Genomic DNA, 25,636 nt, shown 5'->3' with positions numbered 1-25,636 from the left:
TTTTTCCACAGCCTAAATATGGCTGTGCTGATGTTTGTGGAAAATCAGCATTAGTGTAAGGTGTAATTTTTTGTTTCTCAGAAGTGTTTCAAAGCAGCGTCGCACTGCTTTTTCCAGTTCATCTCTAACAGAAGCAAAGCGTCAGCACCTCTCTCTTGCCGCTGTCCCACATCTGAACTGAACTGAAGAATGTGTCTGTTTAAACATTAATGATAGGGTCTAAACAAGATTGGTCTTGACTTGCAGAAGCAAAACCAGTTCCCAGCCTCTTGAAATCTGTAAAATAATGGTATACTGCGGCACAATTTACTGAAGAGTGATAGGGTACACTGCTCGTATTCAAAGCACAAACAATCAAGTTTAGCGAAACTATTAACATGCAAAGCTTCTTATGAGAAGATGTATGCTGTCAGCTTACACTACATAAAACCTCACCAATCTACTATGAAAAGGAAAATCTGAACCAATTATATATATATATATATATATATATATATATATATATATATATATATATATATATATATATATATATATATATATATATATATATATATATATATATATATATATATATATATATATATATATACTGTATATATACACACACACACACACGAGTAGGAATGTGAGATTGCATTTATACAACAGTTTGATGGCACAAGTGCGTAAATAAATAAGAAACAACAACTCTTTTGTGCAGAACTACTAGGGCCCTATGAGTTTCACTATGCGGAAAACATGGATGGAATCATGAATCCAGTTATAAAAGCATCTCGGTTACGTATATGTAACCCTCGTTCCCTGAGATGCCATGTCCTATTCGAATAAAAAATTTAAATGGTAGAAGTTTCCTGATTTCAATTAATTAGGCATGCTTTTTGATTACTAAAATGTAATTTCACCATTAAAGGGGTCATGAATTGAGAAATCAACTTTCCCTTGAGCTTTTGATATATAAAAGGTCGTGGTGATATAAGAATATCCTGTAAGTTTCAGAACTGAAAACTTCTTTGTTAGTCAAAGAAAAGCTTTTATTGACAGCTGGCTCATCAAACGCTTGATCTGGGAATGTGCCTCCCTGTGACGTCAGAGTGTGGTGAAACATCGCCTTAACCGAAGAAGACGAATGCCTGATTCTGTAGCCCCGCCCACCAATTTGTGCCTGACATGTTATAGATAAATAACAGGCCTACATGGAGCTAAACCGGATCGAACTTCCAAGCAATAAGCATGCTGCCTAAGCTTCATTCGGATTCCAATATTATGAATGCATGGATGAACTTTATTTTTAATGAATATCCAGCTCACGTGGGGAAGATATTGTGCGTATGTGCCTTCATTTCACCACGGATTCGTTTGTAAACAAGAGACTGGATTTGCAGACAGGATGAGATTACAAGAATGAATGAAGCAAAACATAACTGAACACAACTTAGCATGCTGTCACAGGCTGGAGAATCCTTTATTTGAGGTGTTGTTGGTTCAATGAGCTGCGATTCGGGATCAGACATGTATATGCACATCTGGCACAACGTCATAGAATGTCTCTGAACAGATTCTTGCCCACTTTTAGGGGAAAATAAACTAGACTCCCAAAGACTTCTATACAAAATAGCGGCACAAAACAACGTCCGTACACAGCTGGCAGGCTTGAATAACTTAAGAAATCCCCAATATTAAACATGTCATGGAATTATATGTCCACCCTGCCTGCCATAGAGTGTGAAAGATACATCCACACTCTTAATTTGGTCCATTTAAAAACATGTCCCTTCATTCTCCCACCGTCAAATTGGTGTAACAACCCCACCGAGTGGCCAGAGGACATTTACTCGTACCTCATCGAGTCCTCAGGTACGCCAGTGAATTAGGGTTGGGCGATGTCTCCTAAATTGGCAGTTGACATGTTTACAGTAAAACATTGTGATGGACGATGATATAGTCGTTTTTTTTATTAATATAAATATATAATTTATTATATCTGTATTTTACTATCTCTTTACATAAATACTATTTTCTACTTCAAAACTATATAATTTCGTTATTTTACTAACCCAAATAATTACTCATCCGCGCTAGGATGCACGTGAGGGAAAAAAGTAGCTTCTTTCCACTTAAGAAGAGTTGCAAACTTTTTATTTTAATATATCTCTTTACATAAATACTATTTTCTACTTCAAAACTATAATTTTGTTACTAACCCAATGTGTTGTATGTTAATGCTTTTTTACGTTAATAATACCACAGGAGTGAAGCACAAAGCTTTGTTTACAAAGGAAATAAATTCGCAGCCATGAATGGATTCATGCCGAATGAGAGAGGTAGGCTGAGCCCAATTTAAGATTAGTCAGCTTTTTTATTCTGTTTTGCGATTTCCGTGAATTTTAACAATAGGCCTAACGTTAGTCCATTTTATCCCACATGGACATCTCGTTTCTTTTCTCAAATCTTCACTCGCGTCGCACCCATTTTCGCAGGGAATTATAAACGTTTCATCCTTTCGTTTGTTTATAATTAAGTCTATTATACCCATTCACGTCCTTTACTGTGTGAAAGTAGAAAAACACTGTAGGACGAATAGGCTACCTTTTTACTTAATTTTATTTAACACAGTTTGTGCTTGTTATTAGACTTGGTAAGGCGCGTCAAGTTTATTTGAATAGCGCATATCACACACACACACACACACACAGGCCATTTTACTTTCGTTTTCTCTGGCAGTGAATAATCAAACATTGCTTAAATGTCTTGACCCTGTGGAAGATAAAATTCACTCTTCAGAACTTTTACAACACGTGTTGCTTTGCAACATCAGGAGAACACATGAAGACGAAGATATTTGAGAAGGTGTCTATCCAGCTCGTGTTTCATCTCGCGCAGAGCGGTATATGACGCATCTTTGAGGGGAAATGAATTTTTTAAAACTAATATTTTATAAATGTTCTTATATTCTTTAGGTTACCATTATTTACTGATAATTGTTTAAATGTTTTACAGGCTGTGGTGTGTTGTTTCACTGACGGAAGTGCTGAAATAAACACACATGCTTATGAAATGGATGTTTGAGCCTCGTTTATTATTTCAAAATGTAGGGTATATCTGGCATAGACAACAGTATTTAAAATAGCATATATGCATTAGTTATATTCTCAAATTAATTTACAGAGCAATCCCTGCAAAGTGTTTAGTTTAACTGTAGAACAGGATTAGTGTGTGTCGCACTCACAACAAGACTCGCAATGGGGGGCGTTGCATCATGATGGTGGCGCTCCATCGTTATGTCGGCAGTCATCACCGTCCATCGGCACAACCCTACAGTGAATGATTTAACTTTGTTTCTGAATCATGAAGTACAGATGATGCTATCGTAAGCTAAGTCAGGCTGGTTGTATGGCTGGACAGAAAGACATAATATATACATTTAAAGATGTTTACTAGCAAAAACAAAGTAAAATCATTCACTTGATATGCCAATTTGACGCTGGGAGAATGAAGGGACATGTTTTTAAATTGACCAAATTAAGTTGGAGTCTTGGAGGGCAGGCTGAACATATAATTACTTGACATGTTTAATCTGAGTGATTTCTTAAGTTATTCAAGCCTGCTGGCTGTGTACAAATGTTATTTTGTGCCAATATTTTGTATTGAAGTCTATAGGAAGTCTAGTTTATTTTTCTCTAAAAAGTGGCGTTGACGAAATTAACAGTTAAGTTCCCGGATGTGCCGGTAGTCTGTATAGGCCAGGGCTCGCAAAGCCCAACGTCCCGAGGCTATGTGTTTTTCAGACGGGCTACCAAAATGTATCACCGGCCTGCCGACGGACAGGTATATTAGTAGAATATTGCATGGTTGGAAAAGGCTCTAAGCCAATCAGATTTGAGAACCACAACTAACTGGTATATATACAGTACATATACTGAAATAAGCCGAAAATCTTTGTAAAGTTGCTTGACGTAACATTTTAAAATAAAGCTCTTGGGCTTCATCACAAGAAAGCGAAGTATTTCCTTTATGCCACTCCTATTTGATTTATGGCTCCTGAATTTACCCTCATGTTTCCTCTTTTGAACCACAAATGGCTTGAGTTCAAACCTCAACCTCAAAGCCTACTGTAATTTGTTCAACAAAACATACTCAAAGTTAGATCTGATCTTGAGATCTCTACACTGTAAGCACATTAACAAGCAGAAGTTTACAGATGAAAGAAACATCCAACTTAAAGGGATCTCATCAAGATTAAACAACAATCACATACATGTCTACCACAATCTAAGAAGTCCTGAAAGAGAGAAGAGTGCTTAAAGGAGCTTCAAAGCAGTGGTGTATGAACTTCTCCTGAAGTGAGAAGACAAGGTCCCCTCTGAATAATGTAAAGTCATGCTCTATTTCCCCTCTACAGTGTCCTTGTTAAAATTACATATGGAACATGTCAACAAGTTCAGGTTTATGCCTTTTAAATCTCATCAAGTTTGTGCATATTAAAATGTTTTTCATTGCTTTCATGCTGCTTTGCAGCAACTGCAACATCACACTAAGCATACTTTTTTATTTAAAAGCTAAAGGGTAAATGAAGGGCTGCCGTATTTGCATAGTTTGTGCTTGCTATTTAATTGAAGGTGAAACGTAGCAAACTTGCAGCTCCAGAAAATAAAAAAAGATTTATCTTGAACTCTCATGGAAACTAGCATGTATAAAATACAGTTATACAATTTAATAATAAATAAAAGGAATTTATACCTGTATATAGGCTGTAGCTACATTGGAAAAGCGGTTTGGAAAAGCTGCGGGTGCCATCTTGTGGTCAGACGCAGGAATTAATTCGATGTGCGACTCTCACAGTGCATTATGGGTATTCTCTAGCTTTTGAGCATACATCAGTTGTACACTCGTTATTGCAGTGAATGAATGGGAATTGAATGAGTGCACACGATAACATCCACTATGGTTTCGGACACCACTACAAACAGCTGTCCCCTCAAATAGTGCCATTTTTTTTGTGCCCTGCTATTTTAGGGTATAGGGGGCGATATCGGACACAGGCTGGTCTAAAGTCAATAGCGCAGTATTTTTTGTGTTATTTAAAGGGTGTGTTAGTAATATGCACCTATGAGCGGTGCACAACGTGCGTACATTCTGCTTATTACACACCAGCAGCACACACACATTTTAAATATTAAATGTGTTTTTATACAATATCTCTGGAGAAGCGTTCAGTCTTTCTGTTTGCAAATTTCTCCATGTAAATAGCGAATCCGCCATGGCGCGAGCGCAACTGGCTTTTAAAGGGAATGGGAGATGAGACTCTGATTGGTTTATTGCACGTTAAGCCTAAAAACACACCCATGACTCATTAAGAGAATAGGGACAACCCTTTTGGACCATGCGCCTGGCGCGCCGACCATTTTTCCCAGTGGATTCGGACATGCCCTAAGTGCACTTGCGCTGTGCGCTTCAGACCATGTGCTTAGATCGTTAAAATAGGACCCTTGGTGTTTTGAGTGCTTCATAAGAATGAATCAATTGAAGAATTTGGTTCAATTATATCAGACTTTCGAAACACTCCTCACAAATACGAGCACAATGAAGCTAGCTTGCGTACGTAGAACAGCGAGACTTACGGTTGGCAGAGCTTGACCAGGTCTTGGTCAGTGGTCCCAGGATGGAGTCCACGGATGTAAAGGTTCGTTTTGCTCAGCTGTTCCCCGCCTCCCACACTACTTGCGCTGCTACTGTTGGGACTGGACAGTGCCATCTGGTGGCTGGAGGACACATAGGCTTGCTGTTGAAATAAGAAAATATATATGTATACTTATACAAACCAATATAAGTACAGTTAAATCAATGTTATTAATATTTAACCAAACTATAACAAAGACAAAAAAATTGTTAATTAGAATATAAAGTCAATTTGCGGTCGAAAAGGTACCAGCATTTTTAAAATGTAAATAAATCGACTTAAAGCACCATTAAAATGTATTAAAACTGAAAGCCAAAACTATAAAATGAAATAAAAATTACATTATCCTAAAAGAGTTCCAACATAGTCAACCTTTTTTTCTTTTCTTTTTTTTGACTACAACACCAGCGATATTTGTAGTATATCAAAAGTCAAATGTATGAGGAGTATGTGAGAAATGGCTTCTTCAGCAAGTTGCAAGAACACAAATTCACGTATGGCCTGTGTCCCAAGTCCATGTCCTAATCCAATTCCCTATTTCCAAATTATTTCCTGTCAAATACTATAGACAACCCATAAAAAAAAGAAAAAAATGGCCTTTGTCTGACTTGTAAATACAGAAGTAAAATATATTGTGTTGAATGAAATCTGTGATAGTTATTTTTAGAAGGGCTGGGATAGAAATGCTGATTTCTCAATTTTAATAGATTCTCATTTTGATGAACTGATATTGATTCTTAAAGCTACACTGTGTAACTTTTTTAGTTTATTCTTAGCTAAAAACACTTAGTTCTTTCAAAAATATATGTGCTCATTACTTTATTACTTGAAAGAAGTAAATATACATTATTCTCGTAAGTTTATAATATGCCATTGAAAATACATACGGGTAAGGGGTTCGAATGCAGGTCGCCATGTTGCCCCTCCATCTTGAAGGTACATTAGCCAAAGAGGGACATACCCGTAAATTCAAGCTTCGCCTTTCGCGTTTTAACACTCGATGGCACCGTGTCGAATGTGGACGAGGTCGAACTGGAAGCCATATTAATCTTGGACTAAATCGGCCATCGTAGGAGTTAAAACGAAATCGGAATTGAGAGGAAGAGAAACTAATATTCACTGGATGGTCATATACCTTTTAACCGCTAGATGGGGGAAAATATCACACAGTGTAGCTTTAAAGCGGTGATGAATTGAGAAATCAACTTTCCCTTGAGCCTTTGATACATGAAAGTTTGTCGTGATATAAGAATATCCTGTAAGTTTCGGAGCTGAAAACTTCCTTGTTGGTCAAAGAAAAGCTTTTATTGACACCAGACCCAGAAAACGGTCGATTTCAGAATATGTTGACTATTGACGTCATAGAACGCAGAAACGCCGCCTCAACAGATAAATATGTACATCTGCTTCTGTATAAAAAAATAAAATTCCAATCAATCGCGGGTGGATGACAGGATGAGAGATAAATCGTGTTTGTTTGATAAAGGCATTTTGCGAGCCCTGTGAGCATTTCTCCACATGCTTTTAATACAATTCCCACATGTACTGAGGGGAGCTGAAGCTCATTAAATATACAAATCTTATCCAATCCTAGCCGTGGCCGTTTACTTCCAAGTCTTCAGTGCGGCACGCCCATTGAAACCGAACGTGTCTTGAGAGAGCCTCAAAACCAGGGTACAAAATAGCCTATTACTTATTCATTATAATATTTTTGAATGTAAAAACCACGCAAATGTCATAAGTTGACCTCAGACAACAGTATAAAAAAAATTAAAAAGCCAGTTCATGACCCCTTAAACCCTTTAAGCCCTGAAGACATTTTTAGGGTTGTTTTTCTGAATGACATACAAAAATAAAGACTCATAACTACAAAACTATAGCAAGGAGAGTCAAAAGGTGGGTACCGCTTGCAAGAAAACTTTTGACATTTTTAGAAAGAAAAAAACTCACATTTGGACATTCTCATACTGAGAAACTGATAATGTTTTTTTTTATATTACAATTGTACATATCTTTCTTATTTGACATGCAATAACTCAGGAAATAAGGTAGGAGGACTATTCTTTTTTGGTTAAGTTACCCTAAATATGCATTGCATCTGGATCACATTTTGTGATGATAGCATAAAGTAATCAAAAGTTAACGCATTTGGAACCAAGGTAGACATTTTGTTTAGCCCTTGACACCAGGAAGGCTATTTTAAAATTATTGTTCCTCCGTGAGGAATATCTTGTGATCGACGCAAGGGATTATGTTGGATTTACCAACATATTTCTGACCATATACATCTGACCATATTTCATAAGGTTATAAGTGAAAAAGTGACATAAATGTTGCATCCGTATATTATTTACATATGGGTACAAAAACTCGCTCAATTTTAGTCAAAGCCCAAAATAATTACGCTTGTTGTTTTCAACTCTGTGAGACCTTTCAAAAGTTTAATAATTGTATTTTCATACTTTATTTATGATTAATTTATAATTTCTAAATTAAGAATTACATTATTTACAAACCAGTTATTTAAGAGTTGTCAGTGGTTCCTAAGATCATTTAAAAAGTGTAATTAAAGAATTAATACACTATCTAAATGTACGTTTGTACATATTATTATTTAGGCATATAGCAATAGTTACTCAGTGTGTTAATAAATGCTTATGTGATTTCTAAGCATATCTATAATGTTTAATAATTGTATTTTCATACTTTATACGTATTTAGACATATAGTAATAGTTACTCAGTGTGTTAATAAATGCTTTATTAACATATATTCCTACAGTAATTCATGAGTAATTCAGGTAGTTATAAAACATTTAGTAGTTGTCAGTTACGTTACTAAAGTGAGGGCTACGTATGCCTTGTAAAGCTTTTACAAAGGGGATATAAAGGCTCAGTTATCTTCTGCTCTGCGGTTCTCTAATGTTTTAAAGTTAGTTCTGAGGTAGTTTTGACACTGCAAAATATGTTATTATATTATTATTGTTTTATACACATAATTTTTTGTATTTTGGCACTCCTGTAATCTACTGGTACATTTTTATTCTTGCAATGTTTACACTTTACAGAAATGTGTTTTTATATCAGATTACAGAGGCTTAGTTTCATTTGATGTTTTCTGGAGGTTTTTCTATGACATTGCAGAGGTTTATTTTCCATGTTATATCAAGTGTACAGTTGTACAGTTTCATTTTTTGCTTTTTGAAATAAATATATCTATGTTCTGTATCACTCTGTGTTGTGTTTGTTTCCTTTTTCAGTTTGGTTCCTTTTTGACGATAACGGAGCCTTTATATCCCCTTTTGTAAAAGCTTTACGAGGCATACCTAGCCCTCACTTTAGATGAGCTCACAAAAAGAGTTAACTGACAACTACTAAATGTTTTATAACTACCTGAATTACTCATGAATTACAGTAGGAATATGTGTTAATAAAGCATTTATTAACACAATGAATAACTTTTTATATATGTCTAAATAATGTCAAGATGTATAAACGTACATTTAGATTTATTAATTCTTTACTTACACTTTCTAAATGATCTTATGAACCAATGACAACTCTTAAATAACTGGTTTGTAAATAATGTAATCCTTAATTTAGAAATGACAAATTAATCATTAATAAAGTATTAATAAAGTATTATTAAACACATTATAAATATGCTTATTTATCAAGAATAACACATTTATAGCTGTATTAATAAACTGCTTATTAATGTCTATTAATGTTTTATAAATGATGACGTAACTATTTACTAATGCTTAACTAATGCTCAAAAGTGTGTAGATATTATAAAGTGTTACCGATGTTTTTGACATATTACAGTAGCCTACATACAGTGCTCCCACTACGCGCATCACGCGCATCGGGTAGGGTACCAAGTGCTGAGGGGGGCACCACAAGAAAATGCTTTAATATTACAGTAATGTACCAAGAGACAGGGTTCCAGCATTAGTTGTGAGAGATTTTTTCTTTGAGAAAAGTTGACATGTACTGTACCAGATATATCCAAATTAATCATCATTGAATCGAATTAGCTCTACACAGTGACTGTGATCATTACACATTAACAGCTGTGTCCTTACACTAACCTGCACTGGTTAATGTGAAGGATGAGCCGGTTCACCCAAACACACAATCACAATCCTGCATGTTGCAACATCCCATGGTTTCCCTTCCCCTCTGCTCCATGAGTTTGTTGACTTAACCTTTGGTTTATTCCATCCAATAATAACATTAAGCAACTTTCAGATGCCTGCCAAAAGAAAACCAGCACTGAAATGTGAAGAACAGCAAATGTGTAGTTCATCTTGGTCTAAGGTTTAAAGCGTCCATGTCTCAGGCATTAATCATGGGAAAGCAGGGGACACGGAAATAAAGCTGTCACAAGCCAAGTTTCGTTTTGTTATCAACAAAGTGAATATGCGTTAAAAAAGATAGCAAAATTTGCTGTCTCCAGCCTTTTTCCATCCAATTGGCTTTTTTTTACAGATAAAAGTGTGTGTAATGACGTCATCCCTAAAAAAAAACTGCATTGTGGCATAAGTTATGTTTGTGTTGCTAAAAAAAATCTGTCCTCGAGTCGTTTCCATACACATTTTCGTGTATATCACAAATTCTATCGTATCTTTCGCGCCCCAAATATTTGTAAAATACAGAGGGTGAAATTCACCAGTTTACTGCTTACTATTTTCAGGAATAATAGGCCATTATGCCTATTAATAAATTATAAAATATTAATCATAAGATCACGGTGAAGTGGAACAGCAGATCTGACAAGGCCGATGAGCGGCCTTTATATGACGAAGCCCATGGGTTTGGAGTGGACTCAGGTCAGCTCATTTGTAGCCTGGTGTTACCAGACTCTCGCACATTTCATTTGTACAGAGAGTCTGGCCACTCTCCATTGACAAGCGTTTACTTCCTTGAAGGCGGGTGCTCTGTTGAAGTTTAAAACTATTGGATCTACCAAGAGCCACTCAGGATCTGCCATAACCAATCACTAACGTTTGGTCGTGGTCATTCGGATTGTGATTTATTTACAATGGAGAGGAGAGTTTTGTGATCGGGAACGCGCTGCTCACGTGTTCCGTAACATGATTGCTGTAAATAAAATGTCATATGCTTGGAATGATAAGAATAAATGCTGCCGAATAACGGCCCAATTCAAATGTTTACATGCTTTTCTTCTTTTTATTTTTTGAGTGGTGATGAAATATATTGCTCTTGTAAACACTTGTCAGCATTTAAAGAAATACAAGTGTAGAAATGTATCCAAATTACAGCGAAGCGCAAACGCACGGTGCTCTGCAGTCGTCAAAAAGGATATAAACAGTGAATTTTGAAATTATATATTCTTGAAAACTCAGAGATGTGGATTCGGACAGCAATTCAATTACCACACGACTTTGGAGTTTGTCTAAAACAATAGGTCATTCGGCCGGGGATTTTTACGCGGGTGGTGGGAGACGGACGGCAATAAAATCACTGACTAGCCCCTGTAAATGATGACAATGCCATCCGACCCCACGAGAAACAATTACCGTCCGAATAGGGCTTCAGCCAACTCCTTCACCACTAACGGAGCGAGCTGGAAAGGCTTTAACTTCTGGATATTCGGCAGCGGTGCCACAACGGAATGAATGGCTTCGCTCGCATCTTTCTCCGCCACCATTACTGAACTACAACTCAAACTAGCGCACGACATCAACGTCATCGTTCTCAGCCACTCCCTCTGTTCGCTGATTGGACCGGTAAAAATGTATTCGGAGAAAACCTAAGAATATACCGCAGTCCCAGACGGAGTACTGAAGGAAAATGAAAATTGAGAGAAAGTACGCAGGAGGGCGGAGCCAGGCTAGCTCATTTGTCCTGGATGCAAAATTTTACGATCCATAAAAAAGATTGGTACAGTAAAATGTTTGGTCACATAGTAACAATCTTTAACATATTGAACATGCAGTCGCGGTTTGACAAGGCCGAGAACGCATGTATTCAGATCATTCAAACCAAGCAAAGATGGTTTCAGAGTTCAATAACATCAAATCCATCAAAAACATCAAATCACTGCTCATTTCCCCTCAGAGACAGATGCAGCTGTAACCTAAACTTTAGATTTGTATGACCTATATTATTAATATTATTAATAATTATATGAACTTTATTAAATGGTCTATAGAGCCGTCTTAACAATTTTAAACACTTTTTTTCAGCTTCAGACCATGATAACGTAATCTAGCATGCTGTTAGATTTCTGAGGCAGAGCAGCCTAAAAATGTAACTTAAAACATTTGTCATTCTAACAACAACAAACAGCTTACTCATTCTACCCACTAAAATAATAAGATGAGACAAATAAAATGAGAAAATATTCATTCTAAAATGTACATTTTCTCAAAATTGTAATTTTGTTTTTAGCACAAAATCACAATTGGCTCTTGGGGCAGGTGCCAGGAATTGTACTCTCTCCTGCTTAAAAACATTCAAAGAGATTGACAGCGGCGAGTTGTTTGGAACTTTTGAGAGCTCCGTGAACCACGTGACCACATGTCGCAATGCTGTTTTTCAACGGCTCGGGTCAGCACTAGATCCAGGTGGAAAAGAGGTTCCAAACATATTGTGATCAGATCACTGAAACCACAGTATTTGAACACTCTTTGACTTCCAAATGTAATAAATCAAAAGAAGAGTTGCACACTAATACAATTGCGATATGACATTAAACGGCAAATAGACCGAAGTTTGCGCGTTAATACGCAAACATATCTTTATAGAGATTCAACTACAGGCTTGATGCAAAATCAAATGACACAAATACACTCATATAAGAGAAGTCGTGTTTCACTTATCTCTCTTTGGCTGGTTTGTCTGAGTGTCTTGTGGGAATCATTAAAACTCAATGAGCCATTCTGCACCACAAAAGAAATGAATGTACTTTTCCTCTGAAAGCAAAAGACATTTCCAGGAAGATTGCATGAAAACAGTAGACAAAGAACACCACATTAAGCAAATTGAACATCTCTCGCAGCTTTACCATGTGACGCGTAACACTCCCTGTGTATTATCACTCTGGGAAACTCTCTGGCTGCCTTATTTGCTCTTGACGGGGTTCAGAGAAGGATAAAGCGTCCAATTACAGCCGGCAGCAGACATCTGACTGCGCACACCGCGAGAGAGGTTATAGATCACAGCCTGCTAGTTTACGGATCCACCAGCACAAATCAAGCGCTCGAGGGCCCTGTGGGGACCCGCTTCAGTCCTGCTAATTATGAGCCTTTCTGCTTTTGTGAGCCCGTCTTGCTTGCGCTTTAAAAGTTTCAAGAGAACCCCGCACTGGCTCAAAAGCTCAACGTGATCCCTGTCTGTTGATTCATTAAAAATACTTCAAGGGTGATGAATACTTGCGCAATTTTAGAGCGGTTCAAATCCATTATTTGAATCAAAGTAACCAACTCGCACCACGACGTCTCCAACATCCACAATGACTCACAGAGAACACAGCAGATGCCAAAAAACACAGATCAATGAACAAATACTACAATAATTATACACGGGGAACGGCTTCAAAGTACTTTTAGTGTGGCCTTGCCAACAGTTAGAACCTAAAGATCAGAGAAAGCCATAGTCATACGAGCCAGTTCAATTACAAGGTGCCTGCAGGTTTCATTAAGCTAAATTTAAGACCTGTAGGGAGTCTTAAATGGAAAGGTAACACTCTCAGAAGTGCGTCATCATATTGTTATCATTAAGTATACACGGGAAGCATGGTAAGATGTAAAATATGTGCATGCGTATGAATGTGACTTTATGTGTCCTCTATTTGCTATGGCACCTGAGTTCTGTAAGCAAAGAATATAACTAAAGTTCACTTTTTATTCAATATTCGAATATGCACAGGAAATATCCGTAATCGAACTATAAATAAACTATCCGGTTTTTAAAGTGCCATGTAGTGCATATTTTACAGTCTATGATTAGACCGTTTGTTTTTTATTGTTTGCCATCTCATCCAATAGAGGGCGCTCTAAACGTATTGTAGCGTAGGCCCATGACCAAATCAAGCGAGTAATAGCCAGTCTGTTTTGAAAATGGAAGATAACTCTCAGAACGGCCAGCCTGAGCGGACAATTACGACCCCAACCCATCTTAAAAGTAGTGTCTGGAAACATTTTGGGTTCTACACTATAGATGGTAAAGTAACCGTTAAAGATAACCACTTCTCTCAACATTGACGCGCAAATACCTGTGTGTGCCAGGCACATCTGTGCGCTCTGAACAAGTGTTCTCCACCGCGGGGAACATTGTCAATAAAAAGAGAGCCGCACTTGATCCAGATCAAGTTGATAGATTAATGTTTCTAGCAAACAATATAAATAAATGAATTAGGCTAGGCTATAGGCCGTACTCCTGCTGCTGTTTAAGTTGTCACGTTAATGTTTGTGCCGGTTCTGATACTGTTTTTTCCCATGTAGCCTTATGTTGTGATTGGCTATGCAGTGTGCATAGTGGCAATTCATATCAATTAAGTTGATAACCTGCTGTTTCAAACATTAAGTTAACCATTTGTTTTTCCAGACAGGCTATGGCCTGAGTCCTGTTCATGACTGTCAGACTGTTAATACATTTGTGATTGAATCTCCGTTACGGTGTTGTTGTCGTTTTTTTTTTTTGTTGTTGGGGGCGGCGCTCGTAGATATTCAAATATATTCGAATATATTGCTTGATATTTGATATCCGTTTGAATTAGATTTTTCTCATAAATGACAGCCCTAGTCCCTATGAGATCAAAATGAAAGCCTTACTGTTATCTATAAGCTAGCGTGCTCCAAAACAATGACAACATTCACGTTTAGAAGATATAAGCATTCGAAATTTACAGTCTCTCACTTCCGCCAACCTCACCCTGCTTCTCATTAGATTTTCTGTCCAATCAAATGCTCACTAGAATCTGAAGTCCCACCCCCTAGACTATAAAGAGACGCTGAAGCTGCGGCTGAAATCAGTCACTTGTTCATACATTTATTATTTTCTATGTGAATGGCACAAAGTGCATTATATAGGGGATAGGGAACGATTCAGACAGTGTAAATATGCTTTCCATTGTAGTGAATAAAGTCTGGTTTCACGTTAGTGTCACGTGAACCGCCGCAGCTCCGGTCCAGAGACACGACAGCACAGAGCGGATCATGTGATCGAGTCGGTCCAGAAACACGAGAGCACAGAGCGGATCATGTGATCGAGTCGGTCCAGAAACACGAGAGCACAGAGTGGATCATGTGATCGAGTCGGTCCAGTGACACGATAGCACAGAGTGGATCATGTGATCGAGTCGGTCCAGTGACACGATAGCACAGAGTGGATCATGTGATCGAGTCGGTCCAGAGAAACCCTGCCCACCGACTCGTGGAGCTAAATGGATCACACTTCCGAGCAATAAACATGCCTATGATAGCAAGATATTGCGCTGTGCCTGTTGTGGAAGAACACAGTCCCTGCATAAGCTTCCTTCGGATTCTAATATTAGGAATGAGTGGTTGAACTTTATTTTTAATGAAGTTCCAGCTCACGTGGATAAGACATTTCACGTTTGTTCACTTTTCACCTGTAAACGAGACACAGGTCGAGACTGGATCTGCAGACATATTGAGATTAAAACACAATGCTGTGCCTTCTATATTGGCTCCGACAGGAATGGTGCAACACTTATGTGAGTAAAACATGTTTTTTATATGTGATAGTATTGCATTGTTAGAGATCGTTTGATATCTACTGATTATGTTGCGGAAGCTTTGAACATGCTGATTTGTCTGCAGTGAAGTTTTGCTGATGCACGTACTTGGCTTGTGTTAGTGATACCTTGTTCGCGGTAATATCCACCTATAGGGCGGCCCAAGTAATAAAAAAATAACATTCATATTAATCGCAGGTGGATGAGAGAGAAATAATTGTGTTTGTTTGATAAAGACATTTTGCGAGCCCTGTGGGCGGATTCCGGTTGCCGTTTCTCCACATTGAAAGTTTTTAAAACAATTCCCCACATGTACTGATGGGAAAGCCGAAACTAATTATTATGCAAAACTGTTATCCAATCATAGCAGTGGGGGTTTACTTCCAAATCTTCAGTGCGGCACGCCCATAAAAACCGAGCGTTCCATGAGAGAGGCTCAAAACCAGAGTAGAAAGTAGCCTATTACTTATTCATTATGATGTTTTTGAATGTAAAAACCACGCAAACGTAAGACGTTGACCTCAGACAACAGTATACATTTTTTTTAAAAGCCAGATCATGACCCCTTTAAACAATAAGACTAACTGTGCTGAGTTGTATAACAATGATGTTTTCTGTCCATGAATGATCCAAACATTGCTCACCTGTCTAATAAAACACATCATATATTAAAGCGTCTCTGGTGTTTCCATGGTTTCTACAAAATAAAATCGTAAATCAAGGGTAACGCGGGTATGATGTCATCGATAGGCGACGCACAGACACGGTCCATAACACTGGTTAAAATTGCTTATTTTTCTGAATTTAAACATTCTTGGAAACATTTGGGATAATGTAAGAACACAGGTCAACAAAATATATAACATTGTTCTAGCGGCTTTTGGATATTTTAATCCAATTATCTTACATATTGTGCCTTTTAAATCTGGTTGTTTTAACCAAGATTGTGCAGCAAGAAGTTTTTTTCCCCCCACACAATCTGTGCTTTCATGGCCACTGGATCCTCTTTCAAAGAACATGCATGTGCAATGTCCTCTAAAACCCAGTGACGCTCTGATGTTCACCTGAAGTAAACTCGCTGTGGTTTCTTTGGTTACTGTCATACCAGTTCCCACGGTTTTCACAATCAAAAGTTTTCTTCACCTGCTAAACAAAACAAAAACCTGCATGGTTACTGTTGTGCACAATTCATCATTGCATAATATACATAATATTTCATTAAAATTAAATAAAAAACTATGAATAAAATAAAGTCATAAAATAAAAACTATGAATTTCCTCTGAAACTGCTGATGGAACTAAAGCCATGTGTCAGGGCAAAGTATATCAGTGAATGACTAAATATACCCAAATCATGGATAACATTATATAACACATAATATTGTGTGGGTCCCACTTTTGCTGCCAAAACAGCCCTGACCCGTCGAGGCATGGACTCCATTAGACCCCTGAAGGTGTGCTGTGGTATCTGGCACCAAGATGTTTAAGCAGCAGATCCTTTAAGTCCAGTAAGTTGTGAGGTGGGGCCTCCATGGATCGGACTTGTTTGTTCAGCACATCCTATGGATGCTCGATTGGATTGAGATCTGGGGAATCTGGAGGCAAAGTCAACACCTCAAACACACTGTCGTGCTCCTCAAACCATTCCTGAACCATGTTTTCTTTGTGGCAGGGCGCATTATCCTGCTGAAAGAGCCACAGCCACCAGGGAATACCGTTTCCATGAAAGGTTGTACATGGTCTGCAACAATGCTTAGGTAGGAGGTACGTGTCAAAGTAACATCCACATGGATGGCAGGACCCAAGATTTCCCCACAGAACATTACCCAAAGCATCACACCCTGACTGGTCTGCGGCTATACTGCCCCATACGCAACAAACTGTGATGCACTGTGTATTCTAACACCTTTCTTTCAGAACCAGCATTAACTTCTTGAGCAATTTGAGCTACAGTAGTTCTGTTTGATCGGACCACACGGGCCAGCCTTCACTCCCCACGTGCATCAACGAGCCTTGGCCGCCCATGACCCTGTCGCCGCTTCACCACTGTTCCTTCCTTGGAGCACTTTTGATAGATACTGACCACTGCAGACCAGGAACACCCCACAAGCAGACTGATCTCATGAAATGGCGTATGTATGACACGCCAATTCGTATGCCATTTTGGCGTGCTATCAAGACGCATAATCGGTTTTTAGCGTGTTTATAACGCCGTTTCATTCTATCCCCCTACACTGCCCCTACCCCTAAACCTGCCCATCACACACACACACACACTGCCCCTAAACCTACCCATCACAAGAAACATTCTGCATTTTTACATTTTCAAAAAAACATTTAGTATGTTTATAAATCCATTTACATAGTGGGGACACACACACACATAATGGTTCGTTTCGGCGTAGACATTCACGCGGAATCACACGGCGTAGACATACACGCGGAATCACACGGCGTAGACATACACGCAGATAGCTTAAAATGCATAGAGATAACAAGCCATTTGGCTTTAGAAAGTGGCGTGTATGTTTACGCAAAGTCATGATGTCATGTTGCCACAAGAGTTGCAGGTTTGGAGATGCTCTAGCTCAGTCATCTAGCCATCACAATTTGGCCCTTGTCAAACTCACGCAAATCCTTACGCTTGCCCATTTTTCCCGCTTCTAACACATCAACATGCTGTCTAATATATCCCACCCACTAACAGGTGCAGCTTCTGACACACCCACACAATTATATCTGCATAATTTGTGAATTGGTTCTATGATAAGCAAGCATAAAACATGAAAAAGGCAAGCATTTTGCTCAATAGGCCAAACCTGAGAAAAAGGCAAAATCTGGTAAAAAAAGAAACAGAATGAAAGCCTATTAACAAAGACTGCATCATGTTATAGTTAAATTAATTAATTAATTAAAAATGGCAATGGGTTTCAATGGGGACATTTTTGTCCTTAAGGTCCTGAGAGGAACTATTGTGTGTTACTAGTGTAAAACAGATTTATTCGGAAATGAGGATGAAATAGTATAATTCCAATAAAAATACACACTTGTATTTGACTTTTGAGAAAAGATGACTTTTGAGGTGTTGATGGTCGATCACCGTACAAATAAAAAACACCAAATCTTGTCAGAAGAAAAATAATGGACAAGACTTAACTGCACTTCTACAAACTTCCTCTTAAGCAGATTTCAGGGAATCTAGCCCCCGTTCTCTTAATTTAGCCTTTCTTTTCTTATTTTGTTTACTGTTCACGTAACTCCATTTTAGGTGTGAGAAGAGGAAACACATTTCCGATCTGATGGCTCAGAAAGGAACTCAAATCCCATGTCACAGTCTAGCCCTACACAATGAGGGCTGAAACAGAAACTTGTGCTTCACACGGAGCGTTTTATTGGCTCCTCTGGTCTTAATTAAGACTCCGGATATCCATGAAGCCAGTGTCCCGGTTTAAGCCTGTTCTTTAAACATCTCGCAGAATTCACCTCCTTTTCTTTTCCTGCCTGTTTGTTCTCTACATGTGTGTGTGTGTGTGTGTATGTGTGTGTGTGTCCTTTGGGCCCCTGAGCTCAATTACATTCCAAGGATTTTTGGGATGTTCCTAAAAAAAGCATGACTTTCCTTCACTTCCAATAACTATTTGCAAGTGAACAACACACCTCATACACAAACAGCAGAAGCATATTGCTGTAAATGTGTATGTTCTGTTTTGGTTTCGTTTTCACTGTTTCCTGTGCTCATTTGCCTGTGTTCTGTGTCCCTAGTTAGTTTCCTTGGTTGCTAATCAACCCCACACCTGTGCCTGTTCTGTCAATGATCTCTCCCTGCATGTGTATAGACCTTTAACACAGCAGAATTGAATAACGGAAGTGTGTGTCAAAGCAGAGTGTCAATTATTCAGGTTATGAATATTTTCAATGTGCTGTTGCACCTAGTTGAACAAACGCCTCTTAGAATACGCATCCGGAGGATGATTTCAAAATCAGGACATTTTCAGTGACAGGAGAAGATATAAACTGATAATTACTGTGTACTAGGGGTGACCCCGACTAATGATTTACACATTCGAATCAGAATTGTCGAATCTTTCTATAGTCGACCAATAATCATCTAGTGTGTGTGAATGCGTTGGGACTGGGAGGGGCAAGACAGTCAGCAGGAGGGTAAAACTATTTTTATTTTATTTTACACACTCCACACAGCAAAAACTTTTAATAAAGCGACCAAAACTGCCTGCCAACTGACAGACGAACTGACAATGGCTTTCTTATTTAGGTTTAAATAAAAGGTAATGTGGTGGATAAACATTCGTAAAACGTTTTCTCATAACATTTTAAAAAATAATATAGAACATCACACAAATATATAAACAAACATTTTGATAAATAAATCTAAACAAAATACCTGCCTAGAGAGGAAAAGAACACACTGACTGCAGACAGGATTTGCATTTCACATTTTGCGAAATTAAATTAAATCGGCAAAATTGCTGTGCCAGCATGCTTTCAGTGCAGCTGCAGCGCAACATCGAGACAACGAAAAACAATAAAAAGCATTAATTTACAGAATTAAATTAGAACAGAATATAGGCTACATTACTAATAATAAAAAAATAGATAAAAACGAAATCAAGTCACAGGGAGCATAATAAATGTGTGCAAAATGCCAAAGTGCAGGGGAACATATGAAGACTTCAGATGCAAAAGCCTCAAAGTCCGTCTGACATCTTTCTTTAAAATAAGCATTTTTGACAGGTTTCTATGTATAGGTTTCTACCCAAGTACCGGTACTTCTGAATGGGCTGAGGCTGGGATTTAGTGGGTTTGAAGTGAAAGTATTTTATGAACGTATACTATATGCGGAGAGCATTCACTCAGTGCATCTTGAGCATCTGAACTCTTCATATATAAAAAAACACAAGCCACAGTTAAATTAAGTAACTCTGAGTGACCAATAAATAAAATAAAAATAAATTATTAAAACAACGAAAGTTTAGCCAGAATTGTGAAATTTCTCTTTTTAACTGCTGAAACCACAATAAACGCTAAACTGGCAGTTTTTTTAGCTAGACATGTCCACAGCAAATTAAAATTAGAAACGGCTGAAATTTTTGAAAACACTTGTACCCTACCCGATCGAAAAAAATCCATTATTTCACTCTGCTTGTGTGCGTTTGAGTCTTTTCGAATTGTGTGCGGGGAAAACCAACTTGTTAACGTTGGCCGGCTGCAGTGCGCTCTTAAACTTGCCCGTTTTAAGTGGAAAGCCATGTTTGTTGTTGATGAGTGCTATGGGCATGGACATGGGCTGTTGGCACAACTTGCATTTTACTTTTTTTGGATCATCTTTTACTATTTAAAAGTACATCTTCCACACTTTAGAGTTTCTTATTCCAGACATTAAGTAATCCCTGCCGCCAAGATGCGCCTCGTCTGTCACGGATCAGGGAAAGTGAAACTTAAATCTGTCACAGGGGTGGTTAGATTTATTCACACACACGTTAAAAATATTTATTGAACGCTTCTTTCTTTTCACTTTTTTTTTTTTTACAGCATTATCATAATTAAAGGCTGTATATAACTTAATATAACCGTACAAAACGTCTCGGTTACGTATGTAACCCTCGTTCCCTGAAGGAGGGAACGGAGACGTACGTCGGAACTGACCGACGAATTGGGATCTGATCTCAGAGACCAATCTACTTCGAGTGTATTAAAAACGAGCCAATGGAGATTGGCATGCGATCCACGCATTCCACGCACCGCCCCGCAGCGCGGGTATAAATAAGGAAGTGGAATGCTTGATCATTGCTTTTTTCTGCTGAGGAGCCGAACTAGTGACTCGGCCCCCTAGCGGAAGCACAGCACCTGGCGACGGGACGTACGTCTCCGTTCCCTCCTTCAGGGAACGAGGGTTACATACGTAACCGAGACGTTCCCTTTCAGTCGGTCACGTTCGACGTACGTCGGAACTGACCGACGAATTGGGATCCCTACCAAAACGCCAGGGCGCTGGCCCTTCCAGCGTCCTGCTTGAGCGCACTGGACCGTCTTAGATGGTACGGAAGTCAGGGCTCCAAGCAGGGAGGTCAGTCACTGCTGTTTCTGCAAGACCCACTCAGTGTGACTATTGGATAACGCTGGGAAAGCGTGCCCGTCTCGGGAGATGGTACGCTGCGGAGCCACGTCCTTCAGTAGAAGGCTAGGTGGCAGAATACACATAAGGACTAACCTGGCAGGGTAGTGCAACATATGGCAGTCTCTGGGGTGGTTCCAGCCTGGTCCCAGGGGGGAAAGAACACGCCCAGAGACGACAGAGCGGGCTCTGTCAAGGGAAAGACACGGGGCTAGCCGAGTAGGGTAGCTGGTACCGTGGAAGAATACACATATGGGGTAGCCGTGAGGGGACCGCTACATATGGAACCCAGCCTACACACACGTTTCACAAGCATACGGGTGCAGGCCTGGCGTCAGACGGCCGCAACGTCTGGCACCGCAGGGGTGACGGAGGAGCTCGACAGGGTTAGCCGTTTCCGGGGAACACAACTGGAGAAAAATAGACGCACGTATCCGGCCCAGAGGGCGGGAGTGGCGTTGCAAGCCGACACTTAGAACGGGCACTTAGCGCTACTGGCCACTGGGGGCGAGGATGCGGGAAGATACCGGCTCTACACGGAGGCTATAGAATCTAGCGAACGTGTTAGGTGTCGCCCAGCCCGCAGCTCTACATATATCTGTCAGCGAGGCGCCTTGAGCCAGCGCCCAGGAAGAAGCAACACTCCTTGTTGAGTGTGCTCGCAACCCGAACGGGCAAGGCACGTCTTGGGACTGGTAAGCCAAGACGATAGCATCCACTATCCAGTGGGCCAACCTCTGCTTGGAGACAGCCTTTCCCTTCTGCTGGCCTCCGTAACAGACGAAGAGTTGCTCTGAGGTCCGAAAGCTTTGAGTCCGGTCGACGTAAGCGCGGAGAGCGCGGACGGGACATAACAAAGCCTGGGCTGGGTCTGCCTCCTCCGAAGGCAGCGCTTGCAGGTTCACTACCTGGTCCCGGAAGGGAGTGGTAGGAACCTTGGGCACGTATCCAGGCCGGGGTCTCAGGACAACGTGAGAGTTGGCCGGCCTGAATTCTAGGCACGATTCGTTGACCGAAAGTGCATGCAGGTCCCCTACCCTCTTGATGGAGGCCAATGCCGTCAGAAGCACTGTCTTCATTGACAGGATTTTAAGCTCCACAGACTGCAAAGGCTCAAAGGGAGGGCTTTGAAGTGCTCTGAGCACTAGAGCTAAGTCCCAAGAGGGTAACGAGTTTGGACGAGGAGGATTTAGCCTCCTCGCACCTCTGAGGAACCTGACGATTAAGTCGTGCTTTCCTACGGACTTACCTTCGACTGCGTCGTGATACGCCGCTATTGCTGCGACGTACACTTTGAGGGTGGAGGGAGACAGCCTTCGCTCCAGCCCATCTTGCAGGAAAGAAAGCACGACACTAATCGAACACCTTCGGGGGTCTTCCCGGTGGGAAGAACACCATTCAACGAACAGGTTCCACTTCAAAGTGTAGAGGCGCCTCGTAGAGGGGGCTCTAGCAGAAGAGATGGTGTCTACCACTGCCTGTGGTAGACCACCTAGAACCTCCGCGTCCCGTCCAGGGACCAGACATGGAGTTTCCAGAGGTCTGGACGCGGGTGCCATAGAGTGCCCCGTCCCTGAGAAAGAAGGTCCCTCCTCAGGGGGATCGGCTAAGGAGGGGCTGTCGCGAGGAGAGTTAGTTCTGGGAACCAGGTCCGGTTGGGCCAGTAGGGCGCAACTAACAAGACCTGCTCCTCGTCCTCCCTGACCTTGCACAGGGTCTGTGCAAGAAGGCTCACTGGGGGAAACGCATATTTGCGCAGGTCCCGGGGCCAGCTGTGCGCCAGTGCATCCGTGCCGAGGGTGCCCCCGGTCAGGGAATAGTACCACTGGCAATGGGTCGAGTCCGGAGAGGCAAACAGGTCTACCTGTGCGGCTCCGAAGAGGTCCCATATCAGCTGGACCGCCTGGGGATGGAGTCGCCACTCCCCCGGAGGTGTCGACTGGCGAGAGAGCTCGTCGGCTGTCTGGTTCAGCGCACCTGGGATGTGAATGGCACGAAGCGACCTCAGATGCTTCTGACTCCAAAGGAGGAGGTGGCGGGCGAGTTGGAACATGCAACGGGAGCGTAGACCACCCTGACGGTTGATGTACGCAACGGCCGCAGTGCTGTCCGTACGGACCAGTACATGCTTGCCACGTAGCGGCCCCTTGAGGCGGCGCAGTGCCAAGTGTACCGCTAACAACTCGAGGCAATTGATATGCCAATGCAATTGAGGTCCCGTCCACAGACCTGAAACTGCATGCCCGTTGTACGTGGCCCCCCAGCCCGTGGAGGAGGCATCCGTGAAGAGCACAGCATGCCTGGACACTTGTTCTAAGGGCACTCCGGCCCGGAGAAACGAAGCGTCGGACCATGGGCTGAAAGTTTGGCGGCAGTAAGGAGTCACTGGGACCCGGTACTGGCCGCTCTGCCACGCCCACCTCGGGACTCGGTCATGGAGCCAGTGTTGAAGCGGTCTCATATGAAGCAATCCGAGCGGCGTTACCGCGGCTGCAGATGCCATATGCCCCAGGAGCCTCTGAAAAAATTTCAGTGGGACCGCCGTCCTGTTCTTGAACGAATTCAAGCAGTTCAACACCGACCGGACCCGCTCTTCCGTGAGGCGCGCAGTCTGGCTGACCGAATCCAGCTCCATACCGAGATAAGAGATCCTCTGCGTGGGACAGAGTTTGCTCTTCTCTCGGTTGACCCGAAGGCCCAACAGGCTGAGGTGACTGAGCACCATGTCCCTGTGTTCGCACAACTGTTCCCGAGACTGGGCGAGTATAAGCCAGTCGTCGAGATAGTTGAGGACGCGAACGCCGCGTTCTCTGAGCGGAACAATGGCTGCCTCTGCAACTTTCGTGAAGACGCGAGGCGACAGGGACAGCCCGAAGGGCAAGACTTTGTACTGATATGCCTTCCCCTCGAACGCAAAACGTAGGAACGGTCTGTGTCGAGGAAGGATAGAGACATGAAAGTACGCGTCCTTCAGGTCGATCACTGCAAACCAATCTTGGGGACGGATGCATTCGAAAATGCGTTTCTGCGTTAGCATCCGGAACGGGAGCTTGTGCAGGGCCCGATTCAGGATACGCAGGTCCAAGATTGGCCGTAACCCACCCCCTTTCTTGGGTACAATGAAGTAGGGGCTGTAGAACCCCGCCTTCATATCGGCTGGAGGAACCGGCTCGATCGCGTCCTTCGCCAGCAGGACATCGATCTCTGACCGCAAGACCTGGGCATCGCTGCTCCGCACGGAGGTGAAGAGGATGCCCCTGTACTTGGGAGGCCGGCGAGCGAACTGAATCGCGTAGCCGAGTCTGATGGTACGGATGAGCCAGCGAGACGGCCTGGGGAGCTGAAGCCAAGCCCCCAGAGACCGTACAAGCGGGACCAACGGCACCACAGACGTACCCGGGGTGGGGCAGCGAAGTGGAATAGACAGACCCGACTCGGGAGGCCCGGAGGCGGCCCGGAGTGTTGTCCGAATATTCCAGGGTGGGGCAGAGTGTGGGTGAGAAGGCCCGGGGGCGTTCTCGGTGCCCACACTGCTGCCCCCTGGCGAGGGGGAGAGGGGAGGAAAGGAGTGGCAAGGCCCGGGGGCGTCGCGCACTGCCAACCTGGCCCTCTTGGGGCCCAGGGAAAATAGAAACTGCTCTTTTTTGAGAATGTGGGTGCCGCTGGACTCCGGAGAGCCAGCGGCAGAGATGTAACACCAGTCGGGGCCCCCCGGTCCTCCTCCGGGGGGTGGGAGAAGGATGCGGACATCATCTCCCTCAGAGCAGCTCCCGTCTTCCCTGGGCTGCCCGTCTCAGGGCCGCTTCCCCTTGCGCTTGCCGGCTGGTTTAGCGGAGCCCTGAGCGGGTTGGGCGCCTCCCTTACGTCCGGCACCCTGCTTTCCCGGTGGAGGCTGCTGCTTGGGTTTCGCAGGGGCGGAGGCGGACGCAGGGGGACGCCCTCGGCGACGAGCAGGCGGAGGTGCTGCCGACGACGACTGGGTGGAGGCAGCAGCGGGTCGTCGGGGCAGGATGTTTTTGATGGCCTCCGTCTGCTTCTGGGCCACCGAGAACTGCTGGGCGAAGCTCTCGATGGCGTCGCCGAAGAGGCCGGCC

At 41.9% G+C, this 25,636-nt stretch overlaps 1 protein-coding gene across 1 annotated transcript in view; it reads right to left on the bottom strand.

Annotated features, from left to right (window-relative positions):
* rbms2a (RNA binding motif, single stranded interacting protein 2a) overlaps positions 1-25,636 on the bottom strand; it is a 96,908-nt gene that overhangs the window by 53,342 nt on the left and 17,930 nt on the right. Inside the window, exon 2 of the mRNA XM_079844473.1 lies at positions 5,622-5,782. Within this exon, the coding sequence (XP_079700599.1) occupies positions 5,622-5,782 (161 nt within the window). The remainder of the gene's footprint in view (positions 1-5,621; positions 5,783-25,636) is intronic.

Source organism: Gobio gobio (genome assembly GCF_949357685.1).
Source record: "Gobio gobio genome assembly, chromosome: 19".
Taxonomy (NCBI): domain Eukaryota; kingdom Metazoa; phylum Chordata; class Actinopteri; order Cypriniformes; family Gobionidae; genus Gobio; species Gobio gobio.
The sequence above is the reverse complement of the archived record's forward strand: the minus strand, read 5'-3'. Positions and strand labels throughout refer to the sequence as shown.